We start from the raw sequence: 27,117 nt of genomic DNA on the forward strand, positions 1-27,117 counted from the left end.
TCACTGTGTACAAGCTGTACAGAGCTGAAATTATAATAAAGCCTCTCTGACTCTGAATATATTTATTTATTGACGGAAAATAAGACACCACATAACATGTAATTGTTACAAAATCAGGTTACACTTTATTTCGATAGTCCACTTTAGACATTCTACTGACTATAAGTAACTTTGTAACTACATGTCAACTACATATCAACTAAATCTCAGAAATTTGCAACTACATGTCTACTAACTCTCAGAGTAGACTGTTAGGGTAGGTTTAGGGTTAGTGTTTGGGGTAGGTTTAGGCTTAGTATAAGTTGACAATAAGTTGACAAAGAAAGTGTTAGAAGATATTAAGCAGACAGTCTACTAATACCCTACTAACTGCTAGTTGACATGTAGTTGCAAAGTTACTTACTGCTAGTAGAATGTCTAAAGTGGACTATCAAAATAAAGTGTTACCCAAAATCATAATGCCGTTTAAAGCAATGGGTTGGTAAAAATGTTGGTAGAATATCTCTATTTTAATAAATTGTATAGTCTCATGGTATTTCCATTATAAACTCTAAACCCAGGATAGAGCGGCTGAGTGAATGTGGTCTGGACTGTGTGGATGAGGCTCATTGTGTCAGAAACACTGTAGAAGGACAGACTTCCCGCACTGTGATCCACAAACACTCCTATTCTCCTGCTGATGGACTTCACATGGAGTCAGCAGTCTGTTTGCTATTGTGAATGAATGAGTAACTGGAGGGAGAGCAGTCTAAACTCCAGGACTGATCATTACGTCCAAACACACAGTCATTACCCAATCCCTTTCTGCTGATGCTCTTATATGACACTGATATATGGACACCATCATTTCCACTCCACTCAATTTCCCAGTAACAGCGTCCACACACACTCTCTCTACACAACACCTGCCACACATCAAATCTGTCTGGATGATCAGGATATGGCTGATCTGTGTTAGTGTTAGTAATCACTCTGTTTCTCTCAGACAGACGGAGTCGTTTGTTCACTGTGTTCAGATCCAGAATGAGCTGACGGGTATCTGATGGAGATGAAACACATCAGAATTAGGAATTATTAATCTGTTTGATCTTTTCATGTAGCTGAACTCTTCATGTTCAGTGTATCATCACTGTCTTAGTACAGATGACCATATATGCTAGGCATATAATCATTTACATCATCAATTATAAAACTCTTCTTTAACCTTTAGGAATAACATTCACACACTCAGTGAGAGTTTTTCTGCTTTTTTTCTTACGGACTTACATTGCAGGAAGTAGTTCCTGGTCCGGATAAATGCAACTGGGGAAATCAACAGACATGAACAGTGTGATTCTTATGATCCTGCATCCATTCCTAAGATATTTCTAATATGATGTTCCCATTCAAGAACTCAAGCTGAATTCGAAGACACTATGGGAACGCCCCCAGCATTACCATGCTCTAACTCACATGTGTCATCAGTCCAATGGAACAGTGAGACGTCATAGGCGGGTGACGTAGCAACCAGGAACTTATAAAAGCATGTGAGGTGGAACCGGCTTTAGATTTCTGTCATTCACTGAAGTGCTCTGTGTTGTGTCAGTCAAAATCTCTGTTGTGAGTCTTATTTGGTGTTGTCTGTCTTATAAGAAAGTCATAAGCACAATGTCCAAGGCCACAGAGAAAACAAAGCATAAAGGCGAAATTGAGCAGTGTTTCAGTGAATACACACAGTGTGTGCATTGTTTGCTTGGGGCCAAAGCATGCAGCATTGGCTCTCGAGGCCAATGGCTCTCTTCGAGGCTCTCTTCGCTCCTGAAAGGCTTTCTTTGAGGAGGAAGTCTTTGCCAGCATTCCTCGCATTCCCTTTGCATTCGTGGGGTTTGCAATTGGATTTGGCGGAGGGAATGTAGACGGATGAGCCCCTATCTCCTTTCTCACCCGCCAGATCCGCTGCCCGCTCTCTGGGATCGGAGGTCCGCACTGCAGTTTCTTCTCCCCGGGAACGGGCTCGACGCTCTGCCTATCTTCCTCCGAGGAGGCTGATGTAGAGAGCACTGAGGAGGATTCGCCCCCTCACACAGCACAGTATGACAAGTTACTGGAGGTGGTAAAGCGTGTTGAAGTTAAACTGAACATCGATTGGCTGGCCGAGAAACAATCTAACCACAGAAAAGCAAGTTAGATGACCGCTTTCTGCAGAGCAAGCTGCCACCTCCGCACCGGAGCCTAAGTTTTTTCCCTGATCTCCACACCGCGGGGTCAAAATAGTGGGCCTTTCATTATGCAAATGTGGCGAAGGTTAGTGATCACGGTTATAAGGTAATGCCCCAGGTGGAACAGATGCTCATGAGCTATTTGTTCCTCGGGGCGATATCATCCTTAAAGGCCTCCGGCATTGCCCTCCAGGCTATTACGTGCAACATCTAGCCTGGTGGGCAAGGGGTATACCACAGCAGGTCAGGCAGTGCTCTGAAGGCTATCTCATTCAGTTCGGCACTCCGCTGCCACCGTTCAGCAGGGTCGTTTCCACACTCGTGGGCCCTGAGCAGGCTCTGATTTTAGAACAGGAAGTCAATACTCCCTTGAGGAAGGAGGCCATCGAGGTGGTCCCTTCTCAGGACAGGCAAGAAAAGTGTGCTTTCTCCATTTCAGGTGACCAACTATCTGGGAGTGGTGTAGGATTTGACCCAGATGCAGGTACAATTGTCTCTTGCTTGGATCGAGTCAATTCTCGTGGCAGTCAAGAGAGTCAGAGAAGCCAATCACCCAACCACCAGGGAGGTCTGCGTTCGCACCACTTGTACAAGCTGGTGCACCAGATCCTTGTGTGGTCCCAGGGCAAAATCATTTCATTAACAGCAGTGAATATTCCTGGGTATCTGAATATGGGAGCAGACATCCTGTCAAGGCAGGGACCAAGGCCCGGGGAATGGAGGCTTCATCCCGAGGTCGTGAAGCAGATATATAGAGAATTTTCAGATATTGAGACAACATTGCACTGTCCCCTATGATTCTCTCTGATTCATCTGGCTCCACTGGGGCTGGATGCTATGGTACAGACTTGGCTGAGGTTTCGTCTGTAAACTTTTCCACCAATCGCTCTACTACTGAGAGTTCTGGAGAGAGTGTGCTGGGACGATTTCCCCTCTCGATGGCACTCTATGAGAGATTCCCGTCAGGAGGGATCTCCTCTCAAAGGCGGAGGGTACAATTCTCCACCCCCACACCAGAAATGGGAAAGTTATGGGTGTGGCCTCTGAGGTGGCACAATTCGTAGCTTCTGGTCTCTCAACTGAGGTTGTTGAGAACATCCTCCAATCCAGAGCTCCCTCTATGAGAAAACTGTATGCCTTGATGAGGAAACTTTTCACTTCTTAGTGCAAAGATCGCCAGTTTGACCAAGTTAACTGCCCAGTTGGTACAGTGTTGGAGTTCCTGCTGACCCGTCTCTCTGCTAGGTTGACCCACTCCACCCTAAAGGTTTATTTGACGGCTATTTCGGCCTACCACGCCCCTCTCGGAGGCCATTCAGTGGGCAGACAGCCCCTAGTATCACGTTTCCTCTGCAGTGCGCTTAAGCTGAGGCTCCCAGTTCAATCTCATGTCCCCATGTGGGCCCTGGCTGTGGTGCTAGAAGCTCTTTTATAAGTCTCCTTTTGAGCCTATAGAAGATATCTCTTATCATTATCTGACAGTTAAGACTGCCTTTCTTTTGGCTATTACTTGTCTAAAAAGAGTTGGGGATCTTCAGGCTCTCTCAGTGGCCCCTTCTTACTTAGACCTTGTACCAGGCATGGCCCAAGGGTTTTTTTTTACCCTTGAGCGGGGTATGTCCCTAAGGTCCCCTCTATTACACCTCAGTCTATCGTGCTACATGTCTTTTGTCCTCCTCCGTTCAGCCACACATACATCCACAGAGCTGCCCAGTGGAGAAGAGCGGACCAACTGCTTGTATGCTATGATTTCCCTAATAGGGGTCTTTCTGCTACAAAGCAGACCCTCAGTTGGTGAATAGTTAATGCCATTAATATTGCCTATGAGTCCTCTGATCTCCCCTCGCCTATGGGGGTCAAGGCTCACTCTACCGAGGTATGGCAGCCTCCAAGGCCTTCTTAGCAGGTTTGTCTATGCAGGACATCTGCAACACAGCAGGATGGTCCATGCCACTCACTTTCATCAGGTTCTAAGGCCTTGATATGCGAGCCATTCCTGGCTCTTCTGTTCTCTTGTCTTAGCTTTGCTCTTCTACACTAGTCAGGAATTTGCAAGTCTGGCGGCGTGGGCATTCTCATTCCCATAGTTTCTTCGGACACAACTCGAGATCCTGAAGATGAACGAGATGCTGCTTCTCAGTGACATACTTCCAGCATCCCTGTAACCGCTTGCTTCATTCCTAGAAGTTAAAGCCAGTTCCACCTCACATGCTTTTATAGCTTCCTGGTCGCTACGTCACCCGCCTGACATCTCGCCCTTCCATTGGAGTGATTACACATGTGATTCAGACCATGGTCATGCTGGCGGCATTCCCATAGTTTCTTCGGATGCAGCATCTCGTTCCCTTCGGGGAAACATGGTTATATACGTAACCTGTACACGTTCTCCATGATATGAAATGATGGACTCATTTCAGAGAGCAGATGAATTTCCACAACTTTACCTCTGCCTGAGATCTTCTTGAGCTCCTCTTTGCAGAAATCCTCCAGTTTGTCTCTTAGCTGATGGACAGATTCTGAAGAGAACAGAGAAATTAAGGGATCATCTACGTCTGTAGATTTAGGTGGTGCTGAGTGAGACTGGAAACTCTACAGAAAACAGAAATCAAAACTCATCAGCTGCACATGGAGACAGAAAAGTGAAAGAAAGGTTCTGACATGAGACCCATTTAAGCAAGATTTCCAGAGCTGAAATCCATTCATTTCTATTAAAAGAAGATGGCTATAAGAAAGTGGCGGCTCCAGAATTTTTTTGTTCGGGGTGCTAAGGGGAGGATTAACAGTTCAAAGGTGGTGCTAAAAAACTAATTAAATTGAGTGAAAGTAATGAACGTCTATAACAGGGGTCTCCAACTTTTACAGAATGTATATATATATATATATATATATATATATATATATATATATAATTTTATATATATATATATATATATATATATATATATTTATTTTTTTTTTTTTATCACAGATCGGATAATTTTTCCAAGCAAGCAAGAAAAAATATTTGAAGCACAATGACAATGCCATGAAGCGTTTTTGACATAAGGTAATTGTATGTGTACATATATGCAACTCTGTATTTCCGCGCTACCTGAAACATGTCTCTGTCCGTGCTTTGTGTGCAAGAACAGTGAGTTAGTATTGAAATGAGTTTAAAATTGCTTGAATGTGTACATTGGCAAATTAATCTGCCAATCATATGTGTGTCGAAAATATAGGGCATCGACCGTATGACTGATCAACTGTGATCCGTTAAACCCCTAATACAGTATGTGACAGATCAGAGCAATCTTTCACTTACTTATTTAACATGAAATCATCAAATTGCTACTCCATATCAATCGCATACAATGAAAATAAGAGGGTCATATCTATACACATTTTTTCCCAGAACATTCTCTATAGTGAATTGACTGACGTTCACCAGCATAACTCTTGCGCACAGTTTGCGCGTTGCTTGGTTGTGTTGCTTGACCCCTCCCCCATAATAAAAAATGTTTATAGGCCACAAATTAGGCATTTCTTCTTTTTTTTTAGGTTTTTAATCTTTATTGTTCAGTGTTAATAAAAAGTGACACCAAAAACAGGAACATCTTTAGGAAATACTTTGGGGGCTGTATCAGGGCTAAGCAAGTTTCTGATGGGGCTATAACCACTTCAAGCCCCGCCCTAGCGCCACCACTGTTATTAGATGAGAGTCTGACTGATGATTATATAATAAGACAGTAATGAAATGTTGCTCTGTGAATCTTTGTCACAGCAGGAACTGCTCAAGTCCTATGATTCTGTTCTTCTGCGTTACCTGCAGGAACTGGATGTGATCCTGTGTGTGTGAAAGCTGCTCCAGCTCAGCGTCTCTCCTCCTCAGATCATTGATCTCCTGCTCCAGTCGCTCCAGTCATTCTTCAGCTCGACTCACTGCAGTCTTTTCCTGATCTCTGATCAGTCGTATCAGCTCAGAGCGGTTTCTCTCAATGGAGCGGATGAGCTCAGTAAAGATCCTCTCACTGTCCTCCACTGCTGTCTGTGCAGAGCGCTGTTAGGACACACAGTGATTCAGCTTCGGTGAGTCTGAACTGAGACCGAGACAAACTTCTCTTCTTCTCCAGACTCACCTTATGAGACTCCACAGTCTCTCTCAGCTGCTGGAGATCTTTCTCTCTCTGCTGGATTCTCTGCTGGAGCGTCTTCTACGTCTCCTTCAGCTGCTTCTGCAAGACAAACAGATGATAGTGAAAGACACAGAAAACTACTGGCTCTAAATCATCATGTGGTCAGCCTTACTGACTATAATAGAACGGTGAGATTATGATCAATGAATGACATTTTTAGTGATTATAAAGGAAGAGGTCTTTGCACACTGTCCTGATTATAATAGTTTAATATATTCAACATTTGGATAAAACCTTTGTTTATAATTTTAAAGTGGCCTGGAGAGCAGCCACATACACGCTTCAATACATAGGCCCATCCGCATATAGGAAATGTGGGATTCACTCTCGAAATGTCAATAGTTGTCGAACTTCAAAAAGGATGATTTATAATTTACAACAACTGTACATAAATTAACATGAAGCATAATAAGAAACCACAAGTGTAAGAATAAACGTGAAACAGACTTCGAGCTTCACACTAACAGTGTTTCTGTGTTCTGCGTAATTAAGCTGTGGCTCTACACAGAAACACATAAAATAAATGAACAATAGGATGACTAAAATCATCTAGATTCAGTCAGATTTACTGAACAGAAAGTTGTCTGTGCATTTTACTTGTATTTTGACTGATAGAAGTACATATTTTGTCAAAGAATAGGTGAAGAGATTACTCCATTATTTATGTTGCTAAAGCAGAGCATATTTTATAAAAGACTGTCAATAAGCGTCTCCAGGGCATCTTCAGTGAACAGAGAAACTCTTCTTACAGCTGCTATTATTTCTGCTGTCGTGTGAATGCTGTAAGCTGTTCATAATAATGTGATGATATAAACACATATGATCCGAGTGTCAGCAGTATTTCATCTAGTGTTAAATACTTGTTTCTCTGTCCTCTGTGCTGCTGCTGATACAGTCTTGTGGTTTTTATGTTCATCCATCGTACACAGCACACATATAAACTTCTGATCAGTGCGACAGAAAACCTCAAGGAGCTTCTCGTGTTTCTGACAGATCATCTCCTGCAGTCGTCCAGTGGCTTCAATCATTTTGTGTGGCTTACGAGAATTAAACTCCTCATGACGGTCAAAATGAGTTTGACAGTAAGAGTTCAGACACATCAGACAGGACTTGATGGCTTTGTGTTTTCTTACAGTACAGACGTCACACTGCACATCTCCAGCTCCAGCAGGAACAGCACTTTGGAGTTTGGTGTTCTTCAGTTTCTCCACCAGTTCAGCAAACAGCAGGTTCTTAAATAAAGCAGGTCTTGGACTGAAGATCTGTCTGCACTGAGGACATCTGTAGACTCTCTTCTGATCCTCCTGATCCCAGCAGTCTGTAATACAGATCTTACAGTAACTGTGTCCACACTGGATGGTCACTGGATCCTTCAGGAGATCCAGACACACCGGACACAAGAACTGCTCCACTGAAATACAGGATTCTGCCATTTTACTGCACGTTCAGACCAAAAAACTGATGCTTCCTGCTTCTGTGTATGAAGGACGTGGAAAAACAGGCGTGTCTGTAAATTCCCAAATAATAGTAATGTCCACTAGGTGTCAGTCTTGTACTGTCACTGGGATTTGGTGCTAAATGGACTTCTAACACAACCAAAGTCCAGGAGTCCAGGATTGGCTGGTTAGCATGGTTTTTCAAACAACATATGGTTTATATGGTATTATAAAAACATTCCTAAAAATACAGTTATTTACACATCACGTGATCTTTATGCAACTATTGTAATAACTGACAACTGTATGTGACAAACGCTGCTGTGTAGATAGGTACATATATTGCATAATCAAATGTAAAATACTTCACTTAACACACACACACACACACACACACACACACACACATATATATCCTTGTTAAAGCTGTTATTCAAGAGCAGTGAGTTATTTCTCTTTGTCTTTTGTTCACATTAATGACACAGACCGACAGGTATAAGGCTTTTCCCTGGAACTTTAAGGGATTTTTTTCTCAATTGATTACAATTTTAAAAAATATATCTCACATAAATGCTGTAAACATACAGAAACATAGAGCATTAGCTGGTATTATAAAAGGTTAAAAATAACTAGTTAAAATTAAATATAATGCAGATTCCATTATAATAACAATTATTTAATGACAGGTGAAAATATAATAAATATGTACTATAGTGGACATATTTAGCAAAATACTCCTTTCTTATGGCTATTTCTCTAACTAACCTGCTATGGTTTTTAAATGGCTTTCTTGAGGTAAATGTAACGTTCTGTGACATAATTGTTCTCCTGCTGTTTTGACTGATGACTGATTGGTCGATATTATTTATGAGGCATATATACATCTCGGTAAGTTGTGCTGTATCTTTAAACAGAAAGTAACAGATGATCGGTGCTAAAGCGCTAAAGCGATCTGTCACGTCACATTTTCTAACGCCAAAACGGTATTGTCTGAATTTTGTAATAAAATGGACAGAACCTGAGAGCTGAGATCTTTAAATGTCATTTATATAGATCAGTGAGTGGTGGCATATTACAGCTGGAATATCCTAACTTTTCGAACAAAACAATGCAGTAGCCTACGTGTATCATTATATTTCTGTCTCACCTCAGCAGTCAAGTCCCGCCCTGAGGACATCTTCACTTAAGTCTTTTGCCGGACTTCCAGCAAATAAAACTTTCGGCCCCTCCTTTACGTTTAGATATTTTATTATTTAACATATTGAATTTCGTTGCAGTTGTAATGCGGCCCCTTTTCAAGCTTGATTCTGATTGGCCAATGAGCAGTGAACACGTCACGTCTCGCAGCATCATGCGCTTCATGAGAGACACATAAGGCCGGAATTGGACTATACAACAATATACTTACGAATATATTTGTGATTAATAATGATTTAAAAACAAAATACATAACGCACCGGCCCAACCACACCGCGGCCCATCGGGAACCTCCCAGTAGTCCGGATGGCCAGTACATGCCTGAGTTTGTGGCACTGCTGAGGTGGTCTGGAAGTGCAGGCTTCTCCTCTGCTCATCTCCATTGTTTGGTCTCTTGTTTATCATTTTCCTCGTAGATTCTCTCTGGGGTTCAGGTCTGGTGAGTTTGCTGGCCAGTCAAGCACACCAACACCATGGTCATGTAACCAACTTTTGGTGCTTTTGGCAGTGTGGGCAGGTGCCAAATCCTGCTGGAAAATTAAATCAGCATCTTCAGAAAGCTGGTCAGCAGAAGGAAGCATGAAGTACTCCAAGATTTCTTGGTAAACGGGTGCAGTGACTTTGGTTTTCCAAAAACACAATGGACCAACACCAGCAGATGATATTGCACCCCAAATCATCACAGACTGTGGAAACTTAACACTGGACTTCAAGCAACGTGTGCTATGAGCTTTTCTTGAACTGATTTTCCTTGACAGTCCTCATATGGCTGCGGTTCTCTCGGTTGGTTGTTCATCTTTTTCTTCCACACTTACTCATTCCACTCAACCTTCTGTTAACATGCTTGGATACAGCACTCTGTGAACAGCCAGCTTCTTTGGCAATGAATGTTTGTGTCTTCCCCTCCTTGTGAAGGGTGTCAATGATTGTCTTCTGGACAACTATCAGATCAGCAGTCTTTCCCATGATTGTGTAGCCTTGTGAACCAAACTGAGAGACCATTTTGAAGACTCAGGAAACCTTTGCAGGTGTTTGAGTTGATTTGTTGATTGGCATGTCACCATATTCTAATTTGTTGAGATAGTGAATTGGTGGGTTTTTGTTAAATATGAGCCAAAATCATCACAATTAAAATAACCAAAGACTTAACTCCTTAACTGTCACCCCGTCCCGAATACGGGACGCCTAGGGTTTACTTCACTATATTACAATCAAATCTAATCTAATCTTGACAAACTATATGGAAAGGTCTAAGATTCCCAAATATATATTTTACCAATGTTTATTGTTAAAAATTATGTAGGAAAATTAATAGATCAATTTATGACAAAAGTGCACACTCAAAAATCTAAATTATAACAGGAGTTTTGACCTTTGTTTAAAAAAAAGACTTCTTCATTGCCTTTTTCTCGATCACATTTTAGAAATCATCAGAAGTTCTATATCAACTGAAAACTTACAATTTCTAAATTCATCCTTTAATAACATGACACCTAATAATGATGACAACTTGATAATTATTGCAATTCTAAGAATGAATTACAATTATTGCTGAATAGACGAATAACAAAAATATCACAATCTGTACCTTAAAACATATAATACATTTGTGTAACTATAATTTTAACATATGATATTCCACAATATCTATAAAATGTTCCACATAAATTCCACAAATCATTTCTTTCTCTGCTTCCCAGCACACATAGATATCTTCCCTGAATCCACACTCAGTACACTACACAATATACTATATACACTATAGCCTACTAATACAGTAGACAGTCAGGTGAGTGTATCTCTAGCAGTTCCAGTTGTTATCGCTAGAGGGGGATATATACTTCTAAATGGTGGAAACCTGGCTGTTAATAACAGAAGCCTGTCCTGTTGGACAGTCAGGCCATGCTGTTGAAATCCTGTAACATAACAGTTTATCAGAAACGAGTTTGTTATTGCATTTCATATAGTGTGTGTGGCAACAAACCAGTGTTTTGCTTTCACCCAGTTGTACCCATAAATTAGTCTGTTTCCATTACTGTATATGACAAAGAGCAGCATGACCATTCTGCTAAATATACTGCAGATGTGTAAGAGTAACAGACAGAATACTTGTTCATTACTGCACATTCTGCAATGAAATTCACTACAGTTCAGTGGTAGGACAGTTAGACACGTATTGATCATTTTGTTTGGCTGCTTTTCACAAAATCATGGAGGGACTGTTAATAGGGCAAACCAGATTGTTGTGTTTGTTTGTTTGTTTGTTTGTATACTTTATTGTCCTTTTTAAGGAAATTTGTCTTGGACTCAAGCTGCATTGATTCACAACATATACATACATACACATAAACACACACAACCAATAAAAAGCTAAAATATTAACAGCAGCAACAGTCACCTCTTTCCACCATATATGTAATAAAAAAATAAAAATAAAAAAATGGATCCGATTCAACATGACTACATTACTACATCTTACCATTTAACATATTAATTGATACAGAAATAAATGACTTTTTGTAACGGTTGCTCTTACACAATGGGACTCTATACCGTCTCCCTGATGGCAGAAGCTGATACATTGGGAATAAAACATGGCTTGAATCACTCACTATTGTCTGTGCATTTTTAAAAATCAACGATTCGTAAATTGATTGAAGTGATGAGTACTCTCTTACACCCATAACTTTCATTGCAATTTTTACAAGACGAGCAAGCTGTGATTTTAATTGGACCGAAAGATTGCCATACCAAGTTTGCATCCCATAATTCAAAAGACTACCTAAGACAGCGTAATAGAATAATTGCATAATTCTCTGATTTACACCAAACAGCCTAAGTCGTCTCAAAAATTATAAGCGTTGTTGAAATTTTGAACAAATGTACTCAATGTGGGCTTTCCAAGTAAATGAACGATCAATGACCACACCTAGATACTTATAGGTATCCACCTGCTCAATGTTGTTATCATAGATGATTACTGGGCTATAATCACCTAATCTTTTTGGGTCTATTATCATTTCCTTCGTTTTTGATACATTTACGATAAGATGATTTACATTACACCACCACACAAAATTCTCAATTTCAGACTGATACGCTAATATATCATGATCTTTGTCTAAGAGACTCAATATCACTGTGTCGTCAGAGTATTTGATAATATAATTATTCTTATTTATACTAAGACAGTCATTTGTATAAAGAGTAAACAAAAAAGGAGAGCATACGCAACCTTGAGGCGCACCAATTCTAATAGATTTAACATCAGAGAGTGTATTATTTACTTTTACATATTGAGTACGATTGGTTAAAAAAGAAAAGAACCACTTAATGATAAAAGGGTTGACATTACTTTTTACAAGCTTACCCAGGAGTAACTGCGGCTGAAGCGTATTAAAAGCAGAGCTGAAATCTACAAAGAGCAGTCGTGCATAAGCATTAGAAATTTCTAGATGTCGAAGAGTCAAATGAGTGATAGTATTAACAGCATCAACAGTTCCTCTTCCCGCCATATAGGCAAATTGAAATGGATCTACTAATGAATTTACGCAACATTTCAGTCTCAACATCACATACCTCTCCAAACATTTCATAATTACAGAAGTTATAGCAATTGGTCTAAAATCATTATTGTCAATAGCACCCGTTTTTTTAGGAACAGGTGTAATAATAGTCTTTTTCCATAAAGAAGGAACCATGTGACTGTCCAAGGATTGCTGGAAAATTGGACACCAAGCTGTAGTTAATTCTTCTGCACACTCTCGTAAAAGATAAGCGGAGATACCATCCGGCCCAGTTGATTTCTTAATGCAAGTTTTCCGAAAAAGAGAAGTAACTTCTTGACGGTTCACAAGTAATCTAACATCCGTTGCACATTCAATGTTTTGTAGGAACTCTTCACATTCCTTAATTGAATCATTGTTATCAAAGCGAATAAAAAAGTCATTCAATTCATTTGCTTTCTTAAAATCATCAGTAGTAATGAAACGTTGTTTTTTAGAATCCATGTTAGAGATCGTTCTCAGTGAGTTCCACAGTTTTCTGTTGTTCTGTTGTTGTGACCTCTGATAAGTAATTTTGTTATGTTAACTAATTAGAAATGAACTTTGGGGCTAAAGTCACATGCATCTCTCGACATGAACAGCTGAAGCAACACCCTGTTAACATAATCCCTGGATCAGGGGGTCCAGTCCCGCTCCTGGAGGACAATATCCTGCAGACTTCAGCTCAAACCCGGATTAACACACTTAAACCAGCCATTCAAGGTCCTCAGTATCACTAGAAACTTTCAGACAGGTTTGCTGGGGCAAGTTGGAGCAAAACTATGCAGAATATTGTCCCTCGGGAGCAGGATTGGAGACATGTACCAGGACTAGAATGCTTCATTTCCAGATAATCACTGATCAACAAAGACAGTGCAGTGCATCATTGGAGCAAATCTGGTGAATGGCTGCTCGTTCTCATGACACAAATGCAAAGACACCCGCCCGGAGCCTGCTGGTCAACAGCGCAAGCGTGCAGTGGGTGTGTTTGCCAGCAGGGGGCGCTGCGAGCTTCACTGACTCCTTTGTCGAAGTTAAACCTCAGTAACCTTGTGCGTATTGTCACTACTGTGTCTAAACCACTTCTTTCACACACCAGCAGCTAGCCAGATGAAGCCCATCTACCTTTATGTAACTGACTCTATAAAAATGTTTGACCAGAGGAATAGTTTACAAAAGAAAAAAAAATGTCATTATTTTCCCATTGTCATTGGCACTGCAAACCAGCCCGAGGAAAATAAGTAACTAACTATTCATGTTAAATTAAAGTAATGCTGTTTATATGTAATAGCCTAAATAACAGCCTATTATTCGTTCCCAAAAGTTCCCATGTGTACCTTTCATCACATCACGTGGGATGAATAACTAAATAATCCACTAAACAATAACATTAGCAGCAATAACATTTGAAGAAAGCAAAATGAGCCTAAATGCAGAATAATACAGCACAAGAACAACCATAAAATAACACTTGAAAGGTTGTTACTCTATACAGTCTATTTAAAAAAATTGATTAAATTATTAAATTCAGTTAGAAAATGTTAGAATATATTTGTTAAATACAGTTTTACTTACTATGTCCCCATATTTATAATAATAAAACATATTGAACTATGAACTAACATCCCACTGACCCCGAGTTTCCATTTCATAAATCTGATCGCCTTAACATACTACCTTCTGAAACATTTCTGACTCAAACAACGAAGCGAGAACAGTGTCTTTAATTTCTGTATTTTAATTTCTTTAATAGGCTACAGTAAATGCGTATCACGCGAAATCGCGTTTTAAAATCACTCCAGGAATCAGACTTCTCACTTGATATCTGGGAGCTTCAGCATTTATCTTGTGACGGAAACTTTGTCGGAGGAGGGCGATATTTCAGCAGAAACAGCTGGCAGGTAGACATCCTTGATCAAAATCAGTCTGGGGCGCATTGCGTCCCCGAAGGAAAAAAAAACACGGTTACAGTTAAATCATGGTAACCACATATTAACTATAATTTTAACCATTAAAACAGCTGTTATACAAATTGTAGTCAATAGGCATACGTCAAAAAAACTAAAGCAAAAAATAAATAAATAAATAAAAACATGCATGGTTACTAAACGGTTACTTTACTATAGCCTAATAAAAGCATGTTTAATTTCCGAAAGGTTGTGTCTCATTAAATGTAAGCAAAGTAGAAAATAACAGATTTTGATTGCACACATGTCTTCGCACTTCAGCACGTGTTTGCTCTCTCATCAACTGAAGATGACGTGACAACTGCAGCTATACTTTAAAGCAGGGTTCATTAGCTGTGTTATTTATCAACATAGGTTATTTCCACCAGAATGAAATTATAATTTGAGGAAATACTTTTAACACATAGAGTTGACCAGCAGATAATGTATATCTTTGACTACGGTCACTAAATCATACAATACGGCACAGGGACTTCAGATTGTAATTTGAAATGGGTAACACTTTATGGAAAACTATTCACTGTTAACTAGTTGCTATTAGCATGCATATTATGAAGCACTGAATGCCTTATTCCGCATGACCATATTCAGGGCTGGACTGGGGTCAGACTTCGCCCTGGACAAATCCCATCCGGCCCACGAGCTCCCCCGCGAAAGTCTTGCTGGGTTTTAGGGGTTTCAATTGTAGCAAAAAAAATGAATAAAACAGGAATGAAACAAATACTGATAATAATAATAGATATTACTGAATTCACGGCAAATGATATAAACTCAATAATGCATATTTTCACATAGAAATGCATTTGACAGTAAAACATTGATTTTGAGCAATAATGCAGCAAATGTGCTGCTATTAAATGATGTCTTCATTTCCTCACCCTCATGTCGTTCCAAACCTGCATCACTTACTTTCGTCTGTAGAAGATATTTTGTAGAAATGTTGTCAAACCATTTTGATTACCCTTGATTTCTACTGTACAATAATAATAATAATAATTAATAATACGTAATTCTTGAATTTCTCAAATTATCTACTTTTTATGTTCCACAGAAGAAAACAATTTAAACAGGTTTGGAATGACATGATGGTGAGGAAATGATGACAATTTTCATTTTTGGGTGAACTATCCCTTTAAGAAATTTAATATTTGTGAATAGTAATCACTTTAGATTATTTAAGACTCTGGTAATTATCTTCAGTCAGGCTCTTATTGAATTATAATTTTAGTTCAATTAAAATTAATTAGTTAATTAAATTAACTTTTGCGCTAAGAACATTTCGTATAGGCCTGTTCTCGCATAAAATCTAGAGCTTTGGTCATTACCATATTTGTCATTGTTGTTGTTGTTTTATATATATATATATATATAAAGTAATAAAACAATTATAGAATATGGAATAAAATCTAAACATATAGAATCTGTATATAATAGCCTATTAAATAATAATAGCAACATGTACAATCATTTCAGCCAAAACCCCATGCATATGTTATTTGTACTGTGTTAATAACTGCAAGTTAAATTACTGCATGTGGTGCTGAATTGACAAGCTTGTAATTCTCTATGTACCTCGTCTTGCAGATCACACGGTGGTGTCTGTCTTCAGCAGCAGCATCACTACAGAAGCTGTAAGCATCTCACAGGGATCCCGGATGATGGGCTCGCGCCGCTTCACTCTTCTGGAGTGTGTGCTCTCTGCAGTTTCGCACGCGCTGTCAGTCGTGGGACAGGACTCTCGCTTCACGGCGGGAATGTCCCGGTGCTCATGCCTTACTCTAGTCTCGATCCTACAACTGCCTCACTATCAGCGAACAGTGAATTAAAAGTGAAATGAGGGGAAACTCTTAGTGAATAGTTCCCTAATCTAAATCATCTAAAGTTACAAGGTTTTTTATTTTATTTTTTTTATTTTTTGCCTAACCCTAACACTACCCTGCACACTACAAACAACATTGTAATATATATTTAAGCTCAAATAAAAGCATGCTAAGGAATAACGCAATTCGTTGTGTTTCTACGCTATGATTTGAACCTTATTTAAATGCCTTTGTGTACATTCCTTCATCTTAAAATAATAGCTAGGCTACTAAACTAAAACAACACGTTTCAAATACCGTTGTGAGGAAAAATTAACTGATCCTCTCAGATAAGAATACAAACAGACTTTATCATTATCTAATAATAACGCTTGAGTTATGAAATATGAATAAACAATATAATTATTTTTAGTAAGACCGCAGACTTGACAAAGTGTACTTCTGTTTGAATATGCTTAGTATGTTTAAAAAATAAATAAACATTTGCATAATATTGTAAAAACAATCTTTTTTTTTTAGTTGACAAAATTACAAGCACTTTAGGCATGTTAACACGTGACTGTTTATTGCAATATACTAATGTAATATACAAATTTAAATTAATGTAGAATGTGTTAATTATCTTTAGGCCTACTGTTTTTAAAGATGTAATTTCAGGGTTGGAATTCTTCCTTCAAGACACTGAAGTGTTATTATTATTTGACCATGGATAAAATCTGTTTGCTGTTAGTAAGAAGTTCTGTTTTAGTTTTGTATTATTTTGAGAGGAAGTAATGCAACCATACGCATTAAAAAAAATAATAATAATAAAAACCCTAAGGATTATTCACAGGCACAGGGTTTGGTGTAGCGGTAGATGGCGACATTGCACCGCGTTTAATCGTGTGATTGAGCCGGTGGTGAAGCGAAGGCCTTCAGCTGAGCAGTAGAGGTTAAACTGAGTTAACCTCGGCACGCTTGTTGACTTTCTCTATTCATTCAGCTCGTTGATAATTCCAGTAATCCTCAGATTCAGCTAAGAGATGTCCCATACTTTTATTTGATTTCACTGATTTCATGGGAGTTGGCATATAGCCTAACGTGTTTTGACAATTTAGATTTTATTTAATTTCAGATTTCAATGAGAAATTTGAAATATATTATTATTCTATTTATTATTTGTATGCTTGATTTAGAGGACTCTAGAATGCATATAAAACGGCGTATTATAAGTGCGCCGATGATTTCGATGGAGTTTTACGAGTTACAAAATCTCTGGGATTATTGATCATAAAATGTGATGGTAAAAAGTCTGGTTTTCTTGGCAATTTCAATCTTTTATTATCTCTATTTATTTGCACTTAGGCTACTACGTGTTTGTTTTTGCTACAATGTAGCCTGATAAGTACGCGTTCTTGTCTTATGAAGAGCGTATATTTGATCGAAGAAGCACGTTATGCTAATTTTTAAACTGCATAAATGCGTATATTTGAATCTAAAATATTTGACCGATTATTTATTTTATTTATTTTCCACCAAAAAGAAAAAAAAGAAAAAGAAAAAAAAAGTTTGTAAGCACAATTTTGGGGGAGTTTCATATATTCCAGAGTAGCTGGTAAACTGAAATTAATAATTAGGGTATATTATTATTATTACTATTATTATTTTCAAACCAGTTACAATAAAGGAGTCTTGCTCGTGTTTTACGTAAAATAAAAAAATAAAAATAATTTCAGCATGGTTAAGCAATATTAATAAAAAAAAATAATAGTAAAAAATTACACTTTTTTTTGAGAATACATCGTTTTATTGTACTGTACATAACTGTAATTTGTCAACTTGTTAAACTAACAAAAGTGCAATCATTATTATTCTAATACGGTATTTGTGTAGGCCTCTTTCCTTTTACACATGAATTATCCACAGACCTACACACTCACCCCTGAAAATATAAGAGGTGGAATCACTGAAGAGCCGTCAAAAAGAAACACACATAAGGTTTAGACAAATAAGATATTTTGTAATTAAGTGGGTTTGTGACATGCATCGATTCCCACGCGACTGAACTCAGATTTCTGAATCTCGCGATGTTGCTGAGTGCATCGGAAAAAAAAACAGGTTTAATTTCACTACGGCTTTAAATGCTCAGGCACTGAGCGCTTTCCCCTCTCATCCTCACTGAAAATGTGGTCAAATCAAACAAAAGACTTGGCTATTAATTATGGACTGGATAAACAGCTTTGTTAAAGATCACGTCTCCTCATTTGCAGACGCTTCGAGGTCTTTCCAAGATAGTAAATATATGTCATGATCTGTCCAAAAAAGAAAAAAAAGCCCAAACGCTCTCCCTCCCTGTGGAGTCCTCAGTTCCGATCAGTTCATTTCTTTCTTCATAGTTTCTCTCAGTAATACGGAGAGATGAACGCCTTCCATTGATTGTATTTATTCTTCATAGATGACCGTGCATCAAACGCACGCAATCTCGTAATGTGCGAGTTCAGTCCGTACGTTCGGGTTTATTATTAGACTATTATTATTCTTTTCTGCTTGTCATGGTTTAAATTACATGATGCATGGCTTTACATCTTGACAGACTCCTTGGTGATGCAGCTGATGATGATAGTAGGATCCACTGCTGGATGGATGAAACGACGTTATACCGTTGAAGTTCAGCACAAAGTCTTTTCTGTCACAGACTGGCGATGAGTGGGACTGGTATCGAGACATTCCTGCTGAGAAAAAAAAATAAAAACACCATTATTTATGTATTGCTAGAATAATGTCGTCATCGAACGTATGCTTAATTGTCTTTACAATCTTCTTGGAAATCGATGCATTTCAGTTTAGCGCTTTCTACAGAAAAGTAAGAGCCTATTGTTTTTAGGTTTAATAGAAGACATGCTTATTACAAGCTCAGACAATGCGCTCTAGTTTCAACACCATGGCACTCTTTTAAGAACAATGGCATTGTTTTCTGTAAATCTCTGTATAAGTGAACTCAGTTCAAACAATATCAAACTTCATCCCATTTTTCATTATTCCTAGCATATTTCAAGTTTTTTTTTTTTCTTATGTTAAAACGTCATTTAGGTGGCTAAGTGTTTATCTTTAGTCCACCTGGGCCTCATACGAAGCCACACAGTTGAAACAGTTCGCTCTGGCTAAGCTGAATACACGTGTAAAATCCTATTTAGTTTGCATTAATGTCGGGGTGTCTTTGCCAATCTACTGGCAAAAGACGGCACTGTTTTCTTAACCTTAAATAATGATGGAAAGTAAGAAAAGAATCCAAAACAGCTCACAAAGGCCTCCTGCGTCAGACATCTGCTATTTTCCTAATTATAGTGTGTCTCCAAAGCAGCACTGCAGGAAAATCAACTCAAAAAGTGATTCCTAATTGCCACGCGCAAACTTTAATTCATTAGTCAAAATGCGCCTTTAACACATGCAACACGTGAAATTAAGCAGGCCTCTGAAAATAATTTACTTGAATGTCCCAATTTGAGGAAATAAAAAAATGATTGTACAGTCTCACGGCTCAAACAATTTTCCCTTTCTGCAAATACTATGGTCCATAATTGTAAATAATTAACAATGAATAAGTGCTATGAAAGCGTAATAATTTTTAAAAGCATTAATGAAATGGCTTCGATACGCTGTACTACTTAAATACATCGAATAATATTTGCCTAAATTGCTACACATGGCGTCGGCCTACTGTATACAAATCTGAATGAACCTCGATGTGTTTGCTTAAGCAGGCTTTTTCATTTTATTTTAAACAACATTATATATATATAATTAATAACAGCAGCTACATTATTTATTCATTTATGGGAAACTAGCCTACATCATTGTATAAAGCCTTTTTATACCTGCTAAACTTGATATAGAAATCTCAGATCGAGACATTGTAAAGAGCTGTACCTGAGATGTCTGCCGACTCTCTGCCGTTGTGATGCAGATAGCCCTGCTCCAGAGAATAAGGCGGCATGCTCGAGTGTAATCCAGAGGAGTTTGGGCTGCTGGAGGCTAGCGGCTGCTGTTTAATGTAAGGAGACACACCTGATGAAGCCCAGTGCGCCGAGGCGGCTCCATACGGCGAGTGGCACTCCAGAGAGCCGCTCATGGCCGGCGGCGAGTGCAGAGGACTGTTGCTGTTTTCTGGGCCGTACTCGCCGTTGGGAGCGACTTGGCATGCCGTCATGTATGTAGAACCCGAGCTGGGCGACATGTGTGAGACATGATGACCTGCTGTGCTGAGGCCATCGTAGCCCGTGTGAACGCCGGGCACAGGGTTGCTCATCATGTCCAGGTTGTAGCTGTTGGTATGGCAGGCCAGGGACGCGGAGGGCGACTGGAAGTCGAAGTTTTGGGGCAGCATCGAAGCGCCGAAGCCGATGCCGTTCATCATGCGGTACATCGGTTTGAGAGCCTGGCATTTCCTTCGGAAACCACGGGGCCTACGTCGGAAAGAGCCCTCCTCGAACATGAACTCGCTCCCGGGGTCGATGGTCCAATAGTGGCCCTTGCCCGGTCGCCCGAGGCCTTTGGGAAGTTTGATGAAGCACTCGTTGAGAGACAAATTGTGTCTGACGGAATTTTTCCAGCCCTGGTAGGAACCCCTGAAAAACGGGAAACGCGCTTGGAGGAACTGATAGATTTCACTCAGCGTTAACCTTTTGGTCGGAGAGCTCTGTATCGCCATGACTATGAGGGCGATATAGGAGTAAGGCGGCTTTTCGGGGCGCCTCATGCCCGAGTTGGACTTCTTGCCCTTGGTGCCGGTCGCAGCTGTGCTCTCCACCACTGACTGCGTGCTCTGAAGCGCCGAGTGCATGGCACTGGATGCGGGGCTGGATCTGATGGGAGCCGGCGTGTCCAGCTGCTGCTGAGAGCTCTCGGTCGTCATTGCTAAGCCTTGTAGCCCGAAGGGAGCTGAACGGCTGTATAAAAGACGGGTTTGATTTTCAAAAGTAGAGTCAGAACTAAAAATAAACGAGAAAACTCTGTGTACTCCAAGCAAATCTCTTTTAAAAGCCAGTGACTCTTCTAGGCGGCCGAGGTCAGTGCGCCACAATTCTGCTCTGCTCGAAGAACGCGCTCCTGGTTGAAGCCACCAGCTGTGTGTCGCCAGGATAGCGACCCCTCCTTAGTCTCTTGGTGGCCATCGTGAAGACTAATCCTTTAAGAGAAGGAAACTCAATGCTCCAGAGTCCTCTGGCGCAAAGATGTGCGGCCAAACAAAACGCGACCACCTATCAATTCGTAAATCTCTCTCTGCCCCCTAGATCCCCACTAAATTCCTCCAAGAAATCTCCTCAAACTGCAGAGGCCCACCCCTTTCCATGTCTGGCATGCCTCCAGCTATCGGTCTGGCAGGAGGCTGTGCAGAGTCCGAGCAGAGAGACTCCCCACCTCCCCTCTGACAGCCTAAATACACGCAATAACGCCATTTATCAAGCCTAGTCCGACGGTTCAATCAACAGCGCCACACGCCAAACACCGGGGCGAAGGCTGTCAGAGCTCCAGTAATTAATGGCGTGTTTTGGTGAGAGTTCTGGCAGTGGAAAACGGGAGGTTTAAATAGAAAAGCACTTCTAGTGAGTGGTACGATGTAATGGCGCGTTTGACCGTCGGGAGAAGTAAGTGCGAAGCGAGAGCACGTCGCTTCGCCGAAGAGAGAAGAATGCGAGCACGTTAAGGCAGTGACCTGGTTGAGCATCTTGTCAAGTACGCATGATGGGGGTGGGCGAAAAAAGTCCATCTCCAAGTGTATACAAGTTCTTGTAAAGGGCTGTTCTGGATAAATGATTTTGACGTGAGTGGAAGCAGGCTTTTTCCATCAGCCGCTGCGCCAGTGCTCGGATACCACACACAGCGCAGTGTCAGTTTACCATCCCAGACCCCTATCATCCCCCCTGAGAGAGGGACTAATTAATTGTGGAAAGTGAGCTTAATTGGCCATAGGAAAAAAAAAGAAAAAAAAACGAGAGAAAAAAAATATCTCCATTGCAACGCAACATTCATGATTATCGTGAAAAGAAAATTAGCTAACAAGAAATGCGCATGCTTGATTTTATATTAAATATTTAATATAAAAACATAACTTAACTGTGCATGTCGAATTACAACAACAACAATAATAGCCTGATAATAATAATAGTAAAAACAATAATTCGTTTTTATGCTTGCATAAAATAATCCAAGTAGCCTAGTCGGTTCTATAATGAACGAAATGTGTTTTATTATCATTACGCGTGTCAGTGATTAGGCCTATTTGAAACAATTATTTGGGTGTATATTTATTTGCTCTGTAAACTAATAGATTCTACTACTGTTTACTGAAGTTGTCCTTTTTTAATTTGGCTTCGTCATGAATACACTAAAATATACGAATGCAATGCGAGGGCAATTTTCACAGCAGTGCCTCCTCATAGGCAGAAACAAGCAGCTTCACATCTTTATCAAAGCCAACAAAAGGATGTGGAGATAAAATCAGGCCTTTTCATAACAATAAAGGTAAAGAAAATAATCGTCCTCAAAAATCCCGGCAACATCAAACCCTGTGTCCCTGCTGCGCTCAGGATGCACGCTTGGCTTAGGAGAGCCGTGCTCGGTGCAGAAGGAAAATACGCGAGAGACTTTGAAGGTTTCTCGTTGTGGGGATAATACTGCTGTATTGTTGTATTACACTGCTGGATTCCTCTTCTGTTTTAGGTGACCTTTTGACTAAAGGTGTCTCTAAATCCGCGTTTGTCAATGCTAAGAGCCGAATATTGCCGATATTAGAGGTTTTTACTCTCCTCGTGACAAGAGGCACATCGGGGGACGGATATTTGCAGATCTGGACAGAAAATATAAATATTGATTTGCTAAATATATCTGTGTCCGCTTTCGGGGAAACTCTGCGAAGAAAAAACAAAGCGTCGAGTTCTCGAGGCGCCTCCGAATGACGAATGTTTCTCTCCCTCACAAGTCCAACAACTTCAGCAATTGTTTAAATTGCAATCAAACAAATAAACTGCATGATGATAACAAAGATTACGCTCTTTGGGGAATTACTGACGTGGGTTTAAATTTTTCCCTGAATCATCAGTTTGCTATGGAAAGACAAAGTTGGACCACAACTAATTATATATAGGCCTATATATATATATATATCGGCTATACTGCATATATATATATATATATATATATATATATATACATATGTATCATTTGAACGAGTGAAAGAAATTTGATTACAATGATCTTGTTTTTAAAAAAAAAGTAAAGAAAAAAAAGCTGTTGAGCAGCAGATATTGTAGATCACATCCTGTAGGTTGCAGTATAGTCTCTCCAGATGATAGTCTCTTGAAACGCTATAAATGGCCACAGGTCTTGTCAGTGTGATTGGTGGTAATGACTTTCTCCTTGACGTCACATTACACTTAATACGTAGAAGTTTTTTTTATTTTATTTTTATTTTTTTTTAGTTTGGCAGAAGCAAGTGGTGTCTAATCACAGTGTTGCAGACTTAACATGATTTCAATTATGCGAATAAAAACATTTGTGACAGTTACATTTATGAACTATAAAGGATACAAATAAACTGACACTAATATATCGACATTTGAACTTGTTTGGGTTATTATCCTGTGCATGCGAATGATTTTATTCATCTTTTCCCTCCATTAGCTCTTTAATTTGTCAATTTACAGTGCATCTGATATCATAATTCTCCAAATTCCTGCCCTTTAGGGAATTATCTATTGGAACGTGTGTATTTGACCTAATTAACATACAAGGTCAAATAAATAAATAAATAGAAATAAAAAACGAACGAAACTGTTACAATAATAACAACAATTAATGCTAGTAATGGCAGGGTTGATTTAAAAAAACAAAACAAAACAAAACAAATTGTTGTTTCAACCCAAATGTGGACTAACCTAACTTTTGGGTTAAAACTGACTTTTAAAAATGAAACCCATCAACTGGGTTAGTCCATATTTGACACAAACCTGGGTTGAAATAACCCAGCATTTTTTTTAGAGTGATACAGTATATACGAAAAGTGTTTGAGGGATGTTTCTGAAGGGTATCATGTTTGAAGCAGAATCAGGGGCAATACAAATTAAGCATATTATGGTTTTTAATTGTCTTACACTGTACTTGGCCTCGACAGCTAAATTATGTCATCTTATCTTCAGGACCGTGGACAGCTCGTGGAAACGTATGGAACTATTCACCATGCGTCCCTTTGCGATTTCATTTCAATAATCACAGCTACCTCGAACCGAATCTGCATATTATCTTGATTTATTGTCCTTCACCAAAGTCTCAAAACTGGCCTGCTTTCAACGCGCTGAACTATTAATACACACATGCTAAGGATGCGGATGCATGATGGGAAGTGTGAAAACAAACAGAGGCGCCCAGACAGAAGGGCATTATGTTCACAGCACCTGTAGGCACTGCTATAAGACTCTCTGGCCATTGCAAACATAATAACATTGGAACAATATAATCAATAACATAATTGAGGGCTAATTCAGAATATCTGGGGCATTTCTCCCCAGTCATCTCAATAGAAAAAGTGTCCTAATTTACCTGAATTCACCCTTACATTGTGAGAGAAAAAACGAGTTGGAAAACGTGATTTTGGTTGTTTCATGAATCAAATTCACAATGAGCAGCACCGTCAGTAATTGGGCAAAAATTCATGAAAGATATTTGTACACATAATAGAATAAAATACTTAAAAATAAAAATAAAAAACAATAAACGCATTGATTGAGAAGAATCTATTTACTTTTAAAAACATGCTTTATTATTCAAAATAAAATGTGCATGCATTCTGTCAGGAAAAGTAGTTTACAATAATTCCAGTTTAGATGCAGCTAGGAGCCTCACTTTCCTCTCTTTAAGACCTCAAATTGAGCTTGTCTCTATAGTTTATCTGGAACAGTGAATCTGAAATGAAAACAAGTTTACATTTATAAGAATCGTTTGAGGCACCTGGTTGGAACAAACACAAATGACAAATAAATACACTGATGACAGCTTAAAACATCACAACCGTTCAGTAGGACAAAACACGTGGAATATTAAATAGTTCACAACTTTCACTTTTTGCACAAAGTTTTCCCGGGAGATCTTTATGCAGGCGGTTGAAATGTATGTCTTTATCAAGTCACAAGTTCTCAGAAAGTGCCAAAGTACCCCACCCTAGAACCACACGATATCACGACAACAAAAAGTCAATTTTGAAGGGATGAAAGCCCGCAGACGCCGGGACGGGCGCTGTCGCAGTCGTGTGTGGGATCGACAGGCACTCGGGTGTCAGCTGGAATGGGAAAAAGTCCCGGTGGTGACGGAAGCTGATGGCGGGGTCCTCCAGGGGCCCGTAGGATCGAAGCACCTGCGCGTGAGGAAGAGCCACAGGGGAGCCCCGCATGACATAAGGCAGCATGTCCACTCCCCCCTGCCAGGTGTCAGCTTTGTGAACGGGGCGTTCCTCTTTCCTGAAAGGTCGGCTTAGGATACTGTCAATGGCGAAAGAGCTCGTGAACTTGGTGCTGGAGGGAGGCGTGACGACAGAGTCTCTGGTGTCCACAGCAGGAGCTCGGCTCGGCCCCTCTGGCTCCTTGCCCGTTTTTTTGCTGATGCGCTTTCTCCTCCGACGAAACACTCCGTCCGCAAAGGTGTACTCGCTGTGCGGGTTCAGCATCCAGTAGTTGTCCTTCCCCCACGGTCTGGAGGGATCCCGCAGCACCTTGAGAAAGCAGTCGTTGAGAGACAGATTGTGGCGCACTGAGTTCCTCCAGCCGGTGTAGCTGCCTCTGAAAAAAGGGAACTTTTTCATGAGGTAGTCATTGATTTCGGCCAAAGTGAGGCGGCCTGTGTTCGAGTCCCGGATGGCCATGGCGATCAGAGCGATGTATGAGTACGGAGGCTTGGGTCTCCGGGTGTAGGGCTTGCCTTTGCTCTCTGCGCCCGGAGGAACAGGTGCGGGACTGTGCGCCACGCAGTCTCCATCCGAGCCCAGCTCTTCCTCCGCGGACATCGGCGACGGGATGCTGCCCTCGGCGTCGCTGCAGAGCTCCGCGGACTTGGAGTCGTAGTGACCCCCGCAGAAAACCTCCAGCTTCATTTGCTAAACCGGTGACACTGTCCAAACGCTTCAGACGATTAAGATTCCTTAAAATATAAACACGGGAGAAGCTGCTTGAGAGCTAGAATAGCCACGCGGAGCTGTCAAACACAATCCAGCGCGTGAGAGTGACAGGACCTGTACCTGCTGCAGATAAGTGCACTTAACATCCCGAGCGCGCGCTCAGCTGGCTAATATAGCCGCTCACCTCCGGGTATGCCTACAGGGGGCGGGGCCTGAGTTTTAAAGTCTTAAAATCACTCTTACAAAAACATGCACACCCTGTTTTGAAATGTTTTGAGCGGTCGAGCGTATGTGGACAAACATCAGATAGACACATGATGAATTGCTTTGATGATTTGAGGCGAGTTTCGTCACAGTCTTCACCTGCGTCTTTGCTCACCTTTGCTCCTCGCGCTCGAAGAAGAGTTTCACCTCAGGAAACCAGGTGGCGTGCGTTTATCAGACACGGCACGTCCCTCACTCAGCCAAGGCTTTACCTATAGGAAGAAAAGTCCCAAAAACTATAAAAGAATTGCAATATGGTTTAAAAGTGGCAACTTCTCAACATTTTGATGTCAGTTTAGTTGTGCTGATGAAATTACTCATTAGTCATTAACTGCAGAGTGTTACATTTGTTGATGATATTATGCTTTACCTCTGGT

General features: G+C 40.1%; 2 protein-coding genes and 1 pseudogene across 3 annotated transcripts; all 3 read right to left on the reverse strand.

Annotated features, from left to right (window-relative positions):
- Positions 1-454: 454 nt before the first annotated feature.
- On the reverse strand, positions 455-7,854 carry LOC132154328 (tripartite motif-containing protein 16-like; annotated as a pseudogene).
- Positions 7,855-18,098: 10,244 nt separating this feature from the next.
- Positions 18,099-22,000, reverse strand: foxf2a (forkhead box F2a). 2 transcript variants are annotated; one of them, XM_059564184.1, is made up of 2 exons: positions 20,242-22,000; positions 18,099-19,046 (listed from the first exon to the last, which is right to left on the reverse strand). In XM_059564184.1, the coding sequence occupies exons 1-2, from the start codon at positions 21,224-21,226 to the stop codon at positions 18,877-18,879; spliced, it is 1,155 nt and encodes a 384-aa protein (XP_059420167.1). In that variant the 5' UTR covers positions 21,227-22,000; the 3' UTR covers positions 18,099-18,876. The 2 variants fall into 2 exon arrangements, with proteins under 2 accessions (XP_059420167.1, XP_059420168.1); XM_059564185.1 differs by having other exon boundaries at positions 18,099-19,043; positions 20,242-21,999.
- Positions 22,001-25,106: 3,106 nt separating this feature from the next.
- LOC132155304 (forkhead box protein Q1-like) lies at positions 25,107-26,604 on the reverse strand. The gene has a single exon (XM_059564186.1). It carries the CDS (start codon positions 26,450-26,452, stop codon positions 25,544-25,546), a length of 909 nt encoding a protein of 302 aa, XP_059420169.1. The 5' UTR covers positions 26,453-26,604; the 3' UTR covers positions 25,107-25,543.
- Positions 26,605-27,117: the final 513 nt, after the last annotated feature.

The sequence above is a fragment of the Carassius carassius genome, chromosome 12, assembly GCF_963082965.1.
Source record: "Carassius carassius chromosome 12, fCarCar2.1, whole genome shotgun sequence".
NCBI lineage: Eukaryota > Metazoa > Chordata > Actinopteri > Cypriniformes > Cyprinidae > Carassius > Carassius carassius.